This window comes from Atractosteus spatula, chromosome 4 (assembly GCF_055471065.1).
Source record: "Atractosteus spatula isolate fAtrSpa1 chromosome 4, fAtrSpa1.hap1, whole genome shotgun sequence".
NCBI lineage: Eukaryota > Metazoa > Chordata > Actinopteri > Semionotiformes > Lepisosteidae > Atractosteus > Atractosteus spatula.
The window spans coordinates 72165243-72182708 of NC_142709.1; the positions used below are offsets into that span (position 1 = coordinate 72165243).

General features: G+C 46.0%; 1 protein-coding gene across 18 annotated transcripts in view; it reads right to left on the reverse strand.

The window, feature by feature from the left end:
* Positions 1–15164, reverse strand: part of LOC148837180 (disks large homolog 1) — a 174601-nt gene extending 159437 nt beyond the window's left edge. For 8 of the 18 annotated variants that reach the window (XM_088915110.1, XM_088915109.1, XM_088915106.1 and 5 more), the window contains exons 1-2: positions 14273–15117; positions 13762–13893 (exon numbers count right to left, since the gene is read on the reverse strand). In XM_088915110.1, the coding sequence (XP_088771236.1) occupies positions 13762–13893; positions 14273–14291 (151 nt within the window). In that variant the 5' untranslated portion in view covers positions 14292–15117. Of the gene's footprint in view, positions 1–13761; positions 13894–14272 lie in introns of all 18 variants that reach the window. The other 10 variants (XM_088915107.1, XM_088915103.1, XM_088915102.1 and 7 more) reach the window with 2 other exon arrangements.
* Between the last annotated feature and the right edge of the window lie 2302 nt (positions 15165–17466).

Genomic DNA, 17466 nt, shown 5'->3' on the forward strand with positions numbered 1-17466 from the left:
ATAAGATGGCTCAGTCTTCCCAGCAAACGAACCTTTGAGGAAGTGCTCAGAACAGCGGGGAAAGGCAGAGAGCTTTATTAGCGTGAATGGCACTGACAGAGAGCAGCGTTTTAGCTCCAATTTATTTCCAGGTGAGATGGCAGACAAAATTAATTTCAGAATAAAATGTGAATTACCAAAGTTTGCAAAGCTCAATAAATGACCTTTCGTTTCAGAAAATCATTATTTACTTTTCAGGCTACAGGATAACGAGAATGTCAAGGTCCAGCTGTAAAAAGCTACCTTATCGCGCCAGAGAAGCTCCAGTGACTCTAGAAAAGGCACTACAGACGAAAAAGAAAAAGGACAAGAAAATTCCTGAACTCGCAATGGGACAGAAAACAACACGTTCAATATTGGCTTCCATGAAAACGTAAGACCTGCAACACCAATAAACTCCAATCAGTTTTAAATTACTTTAATACAATACCACTCCTGAAATCATAAACTACAACCTCTGGACACAGGACACCCACACAGCAGAAATCAAAAGGGCCGCTCGGTCTAAAACAGCAGGCCAGTACGAACACCCACTTCACACAGCGACCCTTCAGCTGTGCTCAAGACAAAGTCAGAGGCGCACAGATAAAACTATACAGAACATCCAGTCAGGATGGATACAGTTTTGGCACCCAATTCAAGAAAAGCTTACCCAAAGTGAACTGGTATTTAAAATATAGTTTTGTCTTAGATTAAAGCCCCTAAAACATACAGCTGTTTAATAGGACTAATCAATGTATTTAATCAAGCAAGTCTAAATAATAAAAGCGCTTTTTCTAGCTGTGCTTTTACAGCTAGCCCATCTTCAGATTAAGTATTTTATTAAGCAAAATCCTTTTGACTATCCATCACGGTTCTGCACGATGTTGAGGTCTAAGCGTACGTGGTAACAGAATGACAGCATGATGTTGTTCTGGTAATGCCTCTTTTTAATCTCCCGTCTTGGCAAATCTGTGCAGTTTCAGCTGTAGTTAGAAGAGACCGCAAAGAATTAAGAGAACTGGGGAAAAAAAAATCATGGAATGGGATAACTCCTCACACCAAGCCAAAATCCGTTCGTGCACACGCACACACGCCAACAGGGAGGCCAACGGCCTGAACAGCTTGATGCAGTACTGGCAAAGTTTTCAGGCCACGACGGCACACACAGCTGCACTCCACCGCACAGTGCTTCGCAGTCAGAACAGTTCCACTTAGCTTAGATCTCTGCTGAAAAAAAATTCAATTGTTTGAGCACCCTGCTAAATCACCCACGGTGCAGACTGCTTTACGTGTCGCATACAAGCTAAAATAATTACCGACATTCTCTTGAACGGCACAAATGGTCATCCGACAAGCTAAGCACTGTGAGCTACAATGATGATCATTTGTTGAGCAGATGCCTTTACCTGGGGTGACGAACAATACAGAAAATTCAGATTAAGTTCGAGCGCAAGAATCTTGTGGGGTTATAGCTGCAATGTCAACTGGCCATTATGAAGGGGATGGGAATTGGAAAACAATGAATCAGTGAGTGTATAAGAGTCATGTGGCGCCTGGTACAGACTCTGAATGGTGGTCAGGGACTTGGCATTTCAGTGGGTATTTCATTTAACCACTAGAGGTGGCGCGAGAAATTCCTACAAACTGAAAACCTCTTAATTATACTGCTCAAGAATGTTAATTATTGCCGACTGCCGACTTTTATGGCTTCCTTCCAGAAAGTTTTCTTCACGTTGACATCCTGCCTTCTTTCAGGAAACGGCTCGACGGAGCTCCCTGGCTCAGTTGGCTACCGAAACACCAAAACGAGCACGGCAGGACAAAGGGCCTCCTCTCCCAATTCATCCGGGAACTAAGAACGTTTGTAAAAACAAATAAACCCAATGGTCCACCGGCTGCAGGACGCGGCTCATGTTAAAAAGTGGTCGCAGCGCCCTGGCCAGGCGAGAAGGGGCCTCTGTCCTGCGGAGCAGGAAACCACAAACAGCGCGACGAACTCCAGCCCCACGCACACAGGGGTCAGCTCCCAAAGGGCCCAGCGACATCAGGCGTCCCAGTTAAAGCCAAAGCCGTGCGCGTCAGCCCCGTCTCAGCGCTCAGGGCAGCTGCTCATCTATCGACCCCCCACACCACCACAAGTCCACACAGTGGAGCTCAAGCCCTGCACACACACAACGCTGAAGAGAGAACAGTCTCGGATACCCAAGAGGGGGCAGCCTAGCTGGGTGCCTGGACACAAGCAGCTTTTTAAAACAACCAAGCACCGACGCGCCTAAAGTAATCAAGCCAATTCTGGCAGCATCCCCGCCCCCTCCCCTCACAAACTGGTGCTCCTCTTGCTTTTTCAGCCTGGCCTGCATGGGGCCAGCAGTAACTGCTCAGGCTGTAAATGTATTTCCTTTACCACTGACTGAAGAACATGGGTTTTACTTGATAACCCACCGCATCAAGAAAGTAAGATCCAAAAACAAAAAAGGAGTGAAGAAATTGTTGGTTTTGCATTAACGTTAACACTGACCAGAGGTAAAAAAAAAAAGTATTGGAATTCCTGACAATCTGACGACAATTTAAGTTTCAGAATTTCATCCTGCGTTCCCACTGGTGTACAAAGCATTGATTTTGCAGTGCTAAAAAACGTACAGGAAGAGTAATAAAAAACTTCAGAGCCTAATAATCAACCATTTATAAAAAAGAAACACTTGCTCTTTATACAGTCATCCCCCTTAGCAGGGCCTGAATTTCACCGACCCCAGCTCCCCCCAGATACAATCTGTAGTGTTAAATCCTAATGGCGGCTACACTAGAAGACAAAACACACAGAAGCTGCCAACTCCTCATACACAGACAAAATAATTTGAAGTACAGATCAATAAAGTAAAAAAAAAAAGCAACAGCACTGTCAAAATTTGTTTCTAAGCAATCTAATTAAATCTTAGTCCTCAGTTAATTATAATTAAAAGATATATCATAGTCAGCTATACTGGGAAATAAACAAATAAAAAAAATAAAATTGAACCACACCCAAAACTGCACATCTGGCATTCATTACAATCCTGCCAACTGTAACAGGATGCATAGTCCTTATACTGAAGAGTCTAAATGTTAATACACTTGCATGCCAACAACTAAGAATGTAGAAAGTGAATTTAAAAGGCAGACAGTAGTATCAAAGGCACATTATGAAAGTAAAAGAAATAGACAAAAAGGGTAGTAAACCCCATTTTAAAGAAGGCAAACAAATACACCACATTATTGAAACATCCTGGCAGTGGTATCTCTATTTAGCTCAAATGAAAGGGTGCTGTACTCAGGGTTGTTATTCATAGGCTCTAGGGCTCTTTAAACAACAAAGAGATGCTGTATAGATGCCTTGTACCAATAGTATCCATATTTAGGCAGAGCACCACTTGGATATTCAACCACTCACATTAAAACCAATTACTCAACAGTCTTATTCAACCTGAAAAAATATGTTCTCCATGTTTCCCAAGTTGCACTGTACATTTTTACTTAGTCTAAATTTAGTCATTATTCATCACTTAGTCTACCCCATTTTGCTTCAAACATTAGCCCAGGCTGTCACCATGTTGACCCGAAGTATGTCATACAGTACAGTAACACGTGCAGCCGACTGTCACATATTAAGATCACGGAATCGGTCCAATAGTGGAAAGCAGAGAATGTTCCCACACAGGCGATCAAAGTAGATGTTCCTAGTCAATGTTCCACGCACACAAATGCAAACGTTTAAGCCACAGAATGTTTAATCATGAGAAAAATAAGTTACCTAAACATCCAATGACTAGATTAAATCTCAAACCCAACCCAGATGCGATCACACATTGCAAAGCCAGTAGAATACAATTCTCTTCATGACCAAGTTCAATTCAGGCCCAGATCAGGAGAGGTTTCGTGGCCATGTTACTCAGTGTGATGTTTATACTCTATACTGTGTTTACCAACACCGCCAGACTAAATTCAGGCTCTTTACAGATTTAGCTACGCAAACTGCTTAGCAATCAAGACCCGCTGATTTTAACAAATATATGTAAACACAGGATATATGTGCACAAACCTGAGGCTGCCTTTTACTCAGCAAACAAAAATAGCAAAATATAATCCACTGGCATAAATTTCTAAAGTCATCACAGTCGAACCAATGAGAGCAGCTGCAATACATCTCAAAAGCTCCCTGTGTGACATCAACAGCAATTCCCCGACAGACACAAGTCAAAGTGCTGCCATTAATATCATGCGGTGTCAAAGGGAACAAAAACACGCCAAGCTTCAGCATGTGGCTCTTAACTCTCTCAGACCATGTCAACAGGCTGGAATGCAGTATAAGTACTAAAGGCACAAATTTCATTGAATGGAGGACATCGTATATCACCAAACTCTCCATCCATTCAACTGTCCAGAAATACACATATTCGATGTTTTCTTGCTAAAAACCCAATTAAACGCTCAAGGCTTATATGGCTTGTATGTATAACGGACCTCTGTCAAAAACAGATGTACAGTATTTCTAAATGCATCTTTTCCTTTTCCGCTTTCAACATTAAAATTGCTGGTCAGTACATGCGTATCTTTTCCATTTAAACTGCCACAAGCTCCCGATTCATTCCGTCCGCCCTGACTGGAGATCCTGGAGATGTATCCCGACGCTGCCAGGTGTTTTCTGAAGATTCCCCAATCGTCGCCCTTGGGTTTGAGTCATCCTCCCAAACCACTGTCCTCACCCTACAGCTGGGTGAAACTATGTCCTCTTGCCCATTCGGAAGCAGACATCCCAGGACTCTTGAGCTTCTTAACAGTGGGACATCACAGTCCAAAACGGGAATATCTTTAGGACTTCTTTTTTTCCCACAGCTTTCACTAAAGTTTTGAAGTTTGGCTCAATGGACAGTTATCTAACCCCCCTCGGTGACATACTCTGTACAGTGTCCTGCTTCTGTGCTCAGACACCTTCCAGTGGCTCCTATCCAGGCGACCTCCATAACTTTCTATGAGCCTTCCAAGACATTGTGGAAACTGTCCGATGACTCGATTAAATTTGCAGAATTTTTTAAAAAGGTACAGGTTGCAAATATATACAGAGCATTTACAAATAAATATGCAATATATGTAATTATTTTCAACAGCTATGCGATTGTTTTATTCAGTACTCCTTTTCCTATAGAATCACATCAGCTTTGTACTCAGTTTATTTTTTTAGTTTGCACTATCACCTCTGTAAAAATATTTAAATACAGTGTAATACATGAGAACTGTAGAACTATTCATCTATTCCTGCAGATGCAAATTTCCCCTGATCTGCTTTATATTTTTCACATAAATCTTAAAAGAAACCGCATCATACCTACACATATCTACTAAAAATATTTATCCTTCGGCTACAGGCAGAGAGATGACAGCCTCACAGTACAATCTGGAGGTCAATTGGGCCGTGATTCTAAGAACAAAAGTAACGGGACCAGAGTAGTTTTCCCAAGGCTCGTGGAGGATGTGGCAGAACATCAGAAATCCAGGTGGCAGGAGACACAGGGACGCCCAAGTAGAAGAGAGCCGAGACTGGGCCAACTGCGACAGAGTGCTTCTGGATTCTGATTCGCACTGCAGGGCGAGGTTGGGACATGCATTCCAGTCTGCCATTACAATTTCAATGGCAGAGTTCAGAACACCAAAGTTAACCACAGCTAAAAGAGTAACCTCTCCTCTGAAAGCCATTAGATTTTTGTTTTTACAGAGACCGAGATCACTCACATCCTCTTTGATTGGCATCCATGAAAAAACGTGGATTTTGTTTTACCAAAACAAGATACAAGAAACTGTCAGTTAAAACTAATGAAAACACTATAACAACAACTGGAAACCCCTGCCCAGAGGCAGTGAGATATAAATTAAGTCAACACCACCGACGGAAAAACAAAGTTTGCTGGGAGTTTCTGTAACCAGTTTACGAAAGATTACAAAGCAGAATCTCGATCTGGAAGGTGCTCTGCATGCGCTCTTATCCTCCTTAAGAAGAGATGTGCAGATGGCACAGCACTCCACATAGCTTCACAGTGCCATTTCTCACCTTGTCACATTCCGGAGCGCCTATAAATAGCATAAAATGGAAAAGTGAAACAGAAATGGAAAACTAGGTGGAAGAAAACTGACCCTAGGAGGCTTTATTCAAGACAAAGTAAAACCTGCTTTTGCTCGGCGTACTGTCTGCGCGAACCAGAAACAGACGTTTTAAATTCCGTCAACACGTTTTTAAAGTTTTCAATTATATTTTATTCATCATGGCTGATAGGAATACAACCCAATTTAAACTAGTCGTGGGGAAAGACTGTGACTGTGGTTGCCTATGAAAATGTTGAGCAGGGCAACAGATGACAAGCAATAACTACCTTGTCAGACAGAGACATCGGATTGCCTTTAAAATTTAGGAAATGTCACTGGAAAAAACGTTACAGGCTGCTAACCCGACCGCACTAGGACAAACCCACTGCACACTGCTATCAGACTCCACTTAACGTACTCTCGGCAAAAGCAGGCCCTTAGAGAGCTCAAGAAAGTAACAGCTCTGTGGTTAACACAGTGCTCAACTTACTTCCATCAACACAAACCACAAAGCAATACACTGAAACCACTACAAACACATGACATCACACAATTGTGATCCCCTTTCACAACAGAAGAGAACAGAACTCCCATTGTACACATTGTGCTCCTTATTTTGGACTCAATTTAAAGTTGACCATTCAGAACGGACACCAACAACCCACGCTACACCAATCCTAACTATATCATAAGTACCAGTCCACTTTCCACAAATTTTCTGCATCTTATACATTAGAGATGATAAGCTGAATATTTTAATCACACAGGTACTGCATTAATTAGGTCTTAAGATCTCTACACAACTGTTACTGTATACTGGCTTCTTAAAGGAAGTCACTTACTTCATACAGCTGCTTCAATATAAATTTCCCTACACAGATGCAAATTCTGATCAGGTTCACCATAAACCACATTAAAACTGACAAGTGTGAAGTAAAACATCGCTTTCGTTCACCAGACCAGGCTGATAAAAACACGTGATGGAACCTGTTATCCGCACATGTGATCGTTATCACTGAAAACGGATGTATCGACAAACTCGCCAAAACTACAGATCTTCTCTCATAATAAATGTTTTAATGAGTGTTTCCACTTCAAGTGATACCTGAAGTTGGTGTATTTTTAAAGAGAGGTTAGCAAACAGCGATATTTAAGAACTTGTTTAAACGCAAAAGGTTGTGACAAATTTTTTTAAAAACCCAATAGTCCAGATTCTCCACATTTACCTTCATGCGTCAATTACATTTACAGCCTCTATTTTCACATCTAGGTGTAAAAGGTGCAGCCCTTCAAAACAAAGCCATCGGAAAAACTTTTGAAGCGAAACAAAACTTAGAATTGAACAGAGATGACAACTTATTCGGAGCTCTGAAGTAAACAGTGGTCTTTGTCTAAGCACAACATGAATATTAAAGACAAGAAAAAATTACTTTATACCAGAGGAAACTTGTAAATGTTTTTTGCAGCACTTGTGTTAGAGCCTATATTTGGGGAAATATGAGAAGGAAATGAGACACTATGGCTTTCAGAATTTAAACTGCAGAACTTCAAGAGATTAACATTCACCATCTAGAAGACTCAATTTAACAAAGCTAAATTCAAAACAGATCATCAGTTCTTAAAAAAAAAAAGAGCTTCTAATACAGCGCAGCAAAACATACCAGAGTCTCTCCACCGTGTCTGAAAAAGCAATTCAGTATTGAGGCAGAAAATAACGTTTTTCACGGTTTCCAGGGTGTGGCTGGACAGCAACACGGCTATAAGACACTGGTCACCCCCCCCAAACAGAACAACTGGGCCTTCACACTGGTCTCTCGGAGTCAAAGAATAAAGATGCGATCTCTAAATCTAGGCCGACAGTTTTTTTTGTTGAACGCTTAACGAGTCACATTAGAGATGACTTGGCAGTTAACGTGTTTAATTAACTGGTCACTGATTGGTTATATAGCTCTCATGAGAATGCAGTGCAGCTTTCTCTTGCACTCGTACACAGAACACTGCTACAGCATCCTGGGGAGATTCCCGTGTACAAACACAAACAGTAGTTGGGAATCTTCAATTAAAATCAGTTCACTGAAGACATAAAAACATACTGCCATATTTCCCCTAAACAGAAAGAAAGAGCCATATACAGAATTAATACTCCGGAGACAGGTGACATATCCCACATTACACATTAAATGCTGAAAAAAACCTCTCCACACACAAATTGAAATGTCACCCTCTTAAAACAACTTTACTGAAGACGGACAACTTTTCTTTCAAGTTTCTTTTTATTATTAAGTATCAGGGAGATTAGCCGGCTCATGGGGTTCACACACGCCGATATTGCCAGCTTTCAGGGTTCGAACCCTTGTCTGGTCTCACTGAGGGAGAAAGCGTGGTCCCCCTTTCATCACCTGAACATGAAAAGAGGCTCTCCACTTCCTCTCGGCCCTCTGACTAGCGCTGGCGAGGAAACAGCAGAAACACACAAAACAGCAGAGATCCTTTTGTTGACCGAGCGCCACATACCTGGCTAAAAAAAACTGCTATTTTAGTTGTAAATAGGCCTATTCATGCTGTCTGACAAAGGCCATGTTCACGGTAATGTCAAGAGCGCTCTGTTTACGTGCAAGAAACAGCAGGGGCTTTTAGACCAGGGCTATTGTGCTTTCGCCAAGTCTTAATTTAAATTTAAAAACACGTCGCGATGGTCACCAGCATAGGGGCCTGTCAAAAAATGACCAAACAATTCATGCACCGAGTGTCAGAGCGGACTACGGCCAAGATGAAGACATTACACCAACTCTGGCGATAGAGAAAGTACTGTCCCACCACAAGAATCACCCCACTGTTGCTCTCAGAGGATTAACACTAGTCTAGGATTAGACACTAGCGAGTACGAGTACTAACTGTACTCAACTTCAAGCAGAAATTTTAATCAGCATCACAGCTGGCAGCAGAGCCTACAGAAAGTTAAAATATAACCATGCCTTTGAACAAGATTGTGATACAGAGGTAAAGTGGTTCACTCTGTGTGGATACAGTGTTCCAAATGGACATCTGCCAGAGAAGAAGAGAAACAATACGAAGTTTCAAATGAAAGATAAAAGTACCAATGCAAAAAGCATTAAAAAAGTAAAAGCAAAATTGTTTGTAGTAAAGCATCAAAGATAATTGGAATCCAGTGCTTTTATCCAATACAATTTAATTAATATTTTCTTTTATTTCATGAAAAGGCACCGAACCTAGCTATGACTACACAAATGGGAGACAAGTTTAAGAGGTCTTGGGGCATTTCATTGTGTACCCAACTATCACAGGCATAACGGGACAGGCTAATACAAAGGAGATCGTGTTTAAGCTAAATAACATATAACCCAATAAAATCTGAAAAGAACGCTACCCTAAACCCATTTTAACAATGCTCAAGACTTTACAAAAGAAACAGCCAAGAGCGATCAGGATGAATGTTTGCCACTTCACTCCTGTCCATTTTCCCCTAATACCTTTTAACCTACTGAATTCAAAAAGCAATAAATAACGGAGAGGATTAAAGATTTGTTAATCATGCCGGCTGACAGATCAGGCTTTGCTTCTCTTGTAATAGTTGCTTTTGCAAGTCAGATATGGGGAAAGCTAGGACACCTTCGTGTTGTTGTTGTTGTTCCTACTCTGCTCTGCTGTCCTGCCTGTCCATGGGTTGGCAAGGTTGAATGTTTTAATATGAATCCCTTCTGCTTATTCGAGCATTGTAACAGAGCCCGTCTGTTGTAAGAAGGAAGGAAGGCCTTTGTAAAATAACATTTCCAGTCTCGGGTCAAAATAAAGCAAAATCTCTAACATCACTCACCGAAAACAGTGAAGACAGTAAGTTTACTTCAGGACCTTAACCTTTAGGGAAGCTGCACATGAGCCTTGTTGAAAGACAGAAAGGGCCAAGACGCCACAGAGTTAGAAAACAAACTCCCAGGAAGCAATGAAAGCCTTCCTAAACCGAGTGACATTACAGCAAGGCTAGAGGCGATTTAAGAAGATAATTAAACTTAAGCTCAACACTTCACAAGGGAGACTCTCGAAGCACGGTTTTGAAGACATTCCCTGCACAGGAATTAGAAAATGCCCTCTCTCAAACAAGGAAAACTAGCTCCCTCTCAGTTCTGAGGCTGTCACATACCTTTACTCGGATCAGCCAAGGGCCCAGTGTTTGTGAAAACAAAACACTGGCCAGCCCTAAAACATGCAACTCCCAAGAACAGCACAAGCACTGCAAAAAAAAAAAAGCTAAACCTGCAAAATAGCCCACCTGGGTCTGCTTTACATCCGATAACATGAGGAAGGCATACCAGGTGCAGATCTGATCGATTTGACAGAACATGAAGATGTAATAACTGCAACAGCACAACTAAATACAGGCTGCCTCCTTTTTTGCCCTTATAACCCCACACAGCTGTTCTCAAAATGGCTACATCCCCCCCTCTAGCAGAACACAGTAAAATAAACTCAACAAATACATGTTTTCCCAAGATTCTACATATTTCATCTGCATACTAGCCACAGACAACCGTGTTCTGAAGTCTAACCTAAATAAAACACTTCCCACTAAATCAACATTTCCTGACCTAGGAATAAAGAGAAAACCTTGTCCAGTCACGTTAATCGTGGGAAAGATTTAACAACATAACATTCGCCCAGCAACACCGCCACTGTCAAACACTGAACTGCAGCAGCACAGATACTACATTACAACTAAAGCTGAAGAAGAGAAGAGTTAAAATAAAAAAATCAGTACAGTCCAGAGTTGTGATCCCCAGTCCCTGGGGGGGGGGGGGGACTCTGCTGTTGCACCCCTGGGTGAGGTACTGCACTTCACCCAGACCGCTTCAGGAAAGGGAAGTTTGTTCTCAACTTAAGTCACCTTTCACCTTAAAAACGAGGTGGGAAGTCTGGTCATAATTTCTTGAAGGCAAGGAAAAACACGTCACACTGGTGTGTGCAGTGGTTTTACACTTCAGTCTTCTCTCACAGGTGCCCTAAAACCGCTGCAGAACTGTACAAGAGCTCTGCTGCTAGGAGGAATTTCGTCTAGGAGCTACAGTAACCATGACAGCAGCCCAGCAGAAACAGGAAGTGCCACAGTTTACACAAGGTTTATTGGAGAAAGACTTTTCCTCCTCAAACTGCTTTTAAAGCCATTTTCTTAGGTTTTTTGCTTTCCCACTGGGAAAAAAAACAAGGAAATCACTACTCCTCAAACATCACATTAAACGTAGAAATGGAGGAGACTTATAAACTTCTCAGTATCATGCATGGTGTAGAATCAGACAGCTGGACAGGCTCGTGAAAACTAGCTGAACACTGCAAACAGAAATCAAGTGGCAGTGCACTGTTTTCCTTAAATCTGTTCCTACATTCTTCAAGACTGACAAAATATAGCTATGCATTTAAGTGGAAAAGCACACACAAAATGTCAGTCTGAAAGTTATATTTTTTAATTAATTTTCTCCTCATAACGCAGCATTTTTATTAACAGTGTCTGTGCATACTGGGGACAGTCCATCTATTATTAATTCAGAAGGCTAGAAAAATGTTCATGAACAGTTACGCTGGCCCTGATACAGTCTCTGTCTCCTGGAAGCAAAGAGCTATTCAGAAATTACAGTTGTAGTCTACCAGACAGGAAGCAAAGCACCCAAAAGGTCAGACAGTGAAACGTAAGCACTGGCAGAGAGCCTTTCTAAGAAGAAACTGGGCAAAGAAGGAGGCCTAGACTTTAAAGAAGCCTGAGTCTACAATAAAAGAATGAACAACTCCAGTTCAGTGTTGCAGTACAGCAGATGTTTGAAATACTGTCATGCCAAACGTTTACCGTACCATCCAGAGCCCAAGAGAACAGAACTTTTAGGGAACTTGATGCATGAATTACAGTGCCAAGATTTGATGCATTAAAAATACAATAATCAATGTCAGTTCCAGTCCTTACTTGCCGCTTCTTAAATACCTCTCTGTGTACATAAATATTAACCCCCGACCAACACAGTACCGCACAAGTGTTAGACTTAAAACCTTTTCCTTAACAGTGTTAAGAAAGGAAACTTTTGAGTTTTAGCGTGCACACTAGGACCCAAGACAGAGAATTAAATTCCTAACTAAATCCTTACATGACTTAAGAAATCTGGTGAGAGCCAGTCTGAATACAGCTGAATATCCGACACCAATATTTAATTCTGTGAGTGTGGCAAAGGTTCCCTGATTGACCCAAAGAGGTGGATGAAGGTAGAATGGGAGGACACTTGTCCTTGGCCAACAGAGGTGTGACTTCACACAGCCACGAGAAATCTGCTGAGCTCTATAAACCGCCCTGTTTTTCACTGGCTGTGTGGCAGAGAGGAAAGGAGGGTTCCTGCTGGTTAAGAACCTTGGGCCAGGAGCCCCTTTGCGTTGCTCTGTCGCTGGGAGCGCGCGTCTTCAAGGCGCGTGTAATTACAGCTGCAGGAAACGGACCGAAAGGAGTGGCAGGAGCATCAGGAAGGAAACTCTTAACAGCACCGTGCGAAGGCCTGCAGGACTGACTCTGTCCTAAAGGAATGCCGGAACGCTGAAATCTCCTCGCTGGAATCCGCTCCCGAGTTAAAACCACAGAGCCAGCGCTGGCAGCAAACGGCACCGAGCTGGGGGCAGTCACGCACGACAGAACAGCTCTCCATCTGCCCCCCAAACGCACCGGAATCAGCCAACAATCTCCTCTCTTCCCTAATGGAGCTTCTGGGGGGGGTTGGGTCTGCACAAGAGCTGAGACAACAAAGCCCAACTTCCAGCATAAATTTAAAAACCCCAAGTGAAATAAGTCCTGTAACACAGGCTGTTCCCTACAGGCCTTCTCAGTTTAGTCTGCAAAAGTTTCTTACATTTACGACGCATAAAGAAAATTAGGGTGCTATGGGCTTAAACCTCAGAGCATCTACTCCAAATGTGTTCTTAAGACTACAAATGCTTAAAGCCATCTTAAGAACTTGACACGTTCTGCTGGTCATCTTGGTTTTTGGCTCCACCAACAATTTTAATTCTACTCCACAACTTGCTAGTTGAAGAAAAGAGAAGTTCCAGTATTCCCTATAGTATTTCTAGTGAACTCAAGGGTGCGATGCAGTCGCTGCCTGGAGCTGTGGGAGTGATTCACAACCACGTCCCCTCCTGCTGCCTGGAAAGTTACACCTGAGCAACACCTGGCCGCGTCGAAGGACCAGCAACAGGCTGCCCGGGGTGCAGCACACCTGCAGCCCGCAACACAGCGACCTGTCCCATCTTACGCAGGACTCGCTGCTTTTAATACTGTACTGCCAGGGCAACAAAAAAAAAAAGATTTCCCACAGAGCTGAGCACAGCATTGCAAACAGCAAGCCGTGCAACACCACACAAAATGACACAAAACAATTTTAGGAATGAACAGAGGTCCCAGTCTGCAGGATCACAGCAGCCCCAAGAAGGAGTCGAGTCAGAAGTGAGCTCCAGCCGAAGACTGTTTGCAAATGTAACAGCTGGACTCTCCCATACAGGCCACTGTCACCGGTGTTTCTGGGACAGGGTGCAACAGAACGGGAAGAGGGGAGCTCATTCAGAAGAGCAGAGGCGTTCGCACAGCTGTACCTATGAGGGCCTGGAAGAGGTTGCTCTGAAAGATGGCGATGACCCTCTCGATGGAGTGGCGGAGCTGGCGGTCCTCGGTCTGGCTCAGCTTCTCCCGGTACTGCTCCAGCAGCTGCAGCGCTCGCTGTGCATCTGCGCGGACACCACACTTTCCGTTAGCTCGCAGGACAACACACACAGACACACACACGCACACACACGGGCTGCCCCTCTAACAGGTTAAAAAAAAAAAAGACAACAGCTCATCGCAGTGATTTCACTTTCTCAATCCCCCAAGTTGCTACCGAAACCCTCTGCAGCCCCCCCAGAAGCAGCGAACTAAACCCGCCCAACTCGACCCGCACAGAGATCCTGGAGCAAGTTTCAGCAAAGCACGTTTTGTGGCGTGTGTGTGTGTGGTTGATTTTTACATTAACGTGGGCTTCTCAGCTTCCACACGCACACTGCAAACTCCATTAGCCGAGAGAGGGGACGCGGGGTACCTACACCCCCAGAGGGATGGGAGGCTCACCTTTCTTCCTGACTGGCATGTTCAGTTCCGGCGCTGCGGAGCGGAGCCCAGCGAGAACCCAGGAATTAGAACCTCCCAAGAAAAGCCGACACGCGAAAAGCAATCCTCCGGTTCAGCCGAGCGCCCTTCCCAGGAGCAGAGTTTATCCGGGCTCGCATGAAGCCCCAGTGAGCCCTCCGCACCTCGCGTCTCGGGTTTCTGAAAAGCTCCGCGCCGGACCCGGACACGGGTGGGAGGGGGGTCCCCTCGCTCAGCGCCCGGAACGGCAAACTCTGGGCAGCGGCGAGCTGCAGGAGAGGCGCACGGGAGCGTGCAATCCTGGGTCGGGGAGTTTCCTGAAACTTTGGCACCACACGAAAAGAAGGAGAAGGTGGTGGGGGTAGGGGGGGGGAAAAGCCAGCCCCCTGCGCAGTCGGGTCAGCCAGCCAGCAGCGGAGTCAGGCGGTGCGCAACACCCCCAGCCCAACACTCACGACCGCGTCCGCGGACACTCGGGGGGCTAACGCTGGGACGGACGGACGGAGGACCTCCAACTCCCCCCTCCTCCTCCTCCTCCTCCTCCGCGGCCACAAATCACACCTAAACCCCGCTGTCTGACAGCAGCAAAGTTGAATCCGATCCTTCGCGCCGTCTCCCACTCATCCACCCCCTTCCGCCGGGTGCTCGGCGCTTTTCTTGGGGAGTACTTGTCTGAACTCGCTCCCCCGCCTCGATCCCGCAAATCCGTCGCCAGCTCCACTACTACTACTTCTTCTTCTTCTCTCTCTCTCTCTCAAACCGAACTTCTCCCTGTCTTTTTCTCTCTCTCTCTCTCTTCCTCCCCCTCTTTTAGTATCTCTCTCTCTCTCTCTCCCCCCCCTGTGTGCCCGAAATTCCAAACTTTCCTCCAAAATGGCGTCCGGCGGCTGGAAACACCGTCACGTGACCGACCTCCCCTACCCCCCCGCCCGGCCAATCAGGAGTGAGAGCCGGCACGGGGCTACCTTGGCACGCGCGGGGGGGGGGGGGGGGGGTAGGAGGGGAAAGGTGAGACTCGAGAGTGTCTTAAAGGCGCGAGGCGAGGCGAGGCTGCCGCGGGGGCGCTGCGCTCGGGCAGCGGACACCTGTCCGGCCGCTGCGTGTCCCGCTGGCGGAGAGAGAGAGAGAGAGAGCGAGCAGCTGAGCGCCGCAACCCAGAAAGAGGTGTGCACGTTGTCTGGGAGGAAAAACACAATTCCAGATCGCAAGAGCTTCTTTTTTTTTTCCCCCTTTTCTGTGCGTGCTGCGTGCTTTTGTCACTTCACCCATCTGTTCGCCGGCATGGAGGCGGGGGAAGTCAACAGGCGCCGCACGCAAAGTCACTTCTGTCTCGGCCAACCCGGCCCGCCTTGATCGCCCTGGGATGAGGGAGGGAATGAACGGGGGTTTCTCTTGGGATTAACCTACTTCTTTCGCCCTCCCGACTCCCGACTCCCGACTCCCCCCCCCCCCTCCGCACAGAGCAACAAGGTTGTAATCTCCGTGTTTAATGAGTTCGCGGAGAGCATCTTCCGATAATCTGCAAGGAGGAGGGCGGGCGGGCACACGCGCGCCCAGGTGAGGCCGGGCGATCGCAGGCGCCCTCAGGTGGACCTGTGCGAGTAGCGGTCGGGGCTCCCGGGGGTGAATTCGGACTATCTCGCTCCTCGTCGTGAGATCTCCCAGGTGTGCCCAGATGCGCTGTCAGCGTGCCAAGGGAGCCGGCTGCCGAGACGCTGGTTCTCCTGAATCAGTGCAGCCGGGAACCCCCAGAGGCGCATGCCCCCCCCCTTCCCGACCCCTTTTCTCCGGCCGCTCTGGAGACCCCGGCACTTACTTACAGCATTTACTTCTGGGGCGGGATGTGACGAGACACATGCCCGAGCCCGGGTGAAGGTCTCCCCGATGAGAGAATCGGAAACGTTCAGCACACTGGCCAGCTGGTTATCACAGCAGATACACGGAGCGACTTTAATACTCGGCAGTCAGGGTTGTTTTTTTTACACGAATTTTATTCATTTCGACAAAACAAGGGTTGCATCCACGCCGACAATTAAGAATAATCACAGCGTTTCGGGCTGTGGAACCTCCCTTAAAAGATTCTTCACACCCGAAGAAGGCTCCACGGCCGAAACGCTGTTTTTTTTTTCCTTTCTGCTTTTCAGCCTGTATTTACCCTTTATTGTCAATTAATTAAACGAAGAGCCCCGAAGAAGACAGCAAGCATCTGCCCACGCTGTCACGGGCGCAGCACACTCGCAAAGTGTAATCCGGTGCTTCATAACCTCCGTTCAAATCATTTCCACAGACGGAGCAACCAAGTCCAGAGGCAGGGGCACGCACGGTGCCGCGGAGAAGCCGGACGTTGAAGAAGCCCATAGCGCGCCGGGGTTGACACACTTGTCAGTCAGATGGGAGCGTCGGCATCGTTATCACCCCCCGAGCCGATCCCTCTCGATGCAAACCCCTCAGTCTGCGGGGATACGAAGTGCGGGGACGTGCGTTAAGGTCAGGGCCTGGCCCGGTGCGGGGTACAATACACCATCACCACGCAATGCGCGAGGCGGGCAGAAGTTCAGCCCGGGCGCCTGCAGGAGGCGGGTGACACCACAAGGGGGTAGTTTTTTTTTGTGTGTGTTGTTGCTCCTTCTGGGAGGGGGTTGTGTAGCATCGTGTCCTCGAGGTTACCCCCCCCCCCCCCCCGCCTGTGCCTGCTAGGGTGGCTTTCCAGACCGCTTCACTGAAAGGAATGAAAGTCGTTCCGGTCCTGAGCTCGCCTCAACGGTGCGCTGAATAACGGCACGCTCATACACAGTAACTCTTGATTCACGATTAAATCTAACATCCAGGCGGCCATGAGCAGAGAGGCTTCGTTCTGACTGTAAGCGTGGGGGCTTGACTACTACAATGCTGGTTTCTCACTTAAGGAGCTTTTCGTACAGTACATCACTGGCCTTTTTATGCCTGACGAGGTGTCCGTTTCCTTTGTTTTTTTTCTGTCCTGAGCGTAGCTAGCTGGACTGTTGTTAAAGACACAATCCCAGGTCTTTTCTACAGAACTCGTTTTCCTCCTCCCTCCTCAACATTTGCCTCCTTTAATTCCGCACTTTCTTGTCCGGATGCCGGGGGGGCCCCTTCACAGCCGTGCTCTCAGACCTGGGGGGGGGCGGTCTCCGCTTCCCGACGCTGATACTTTC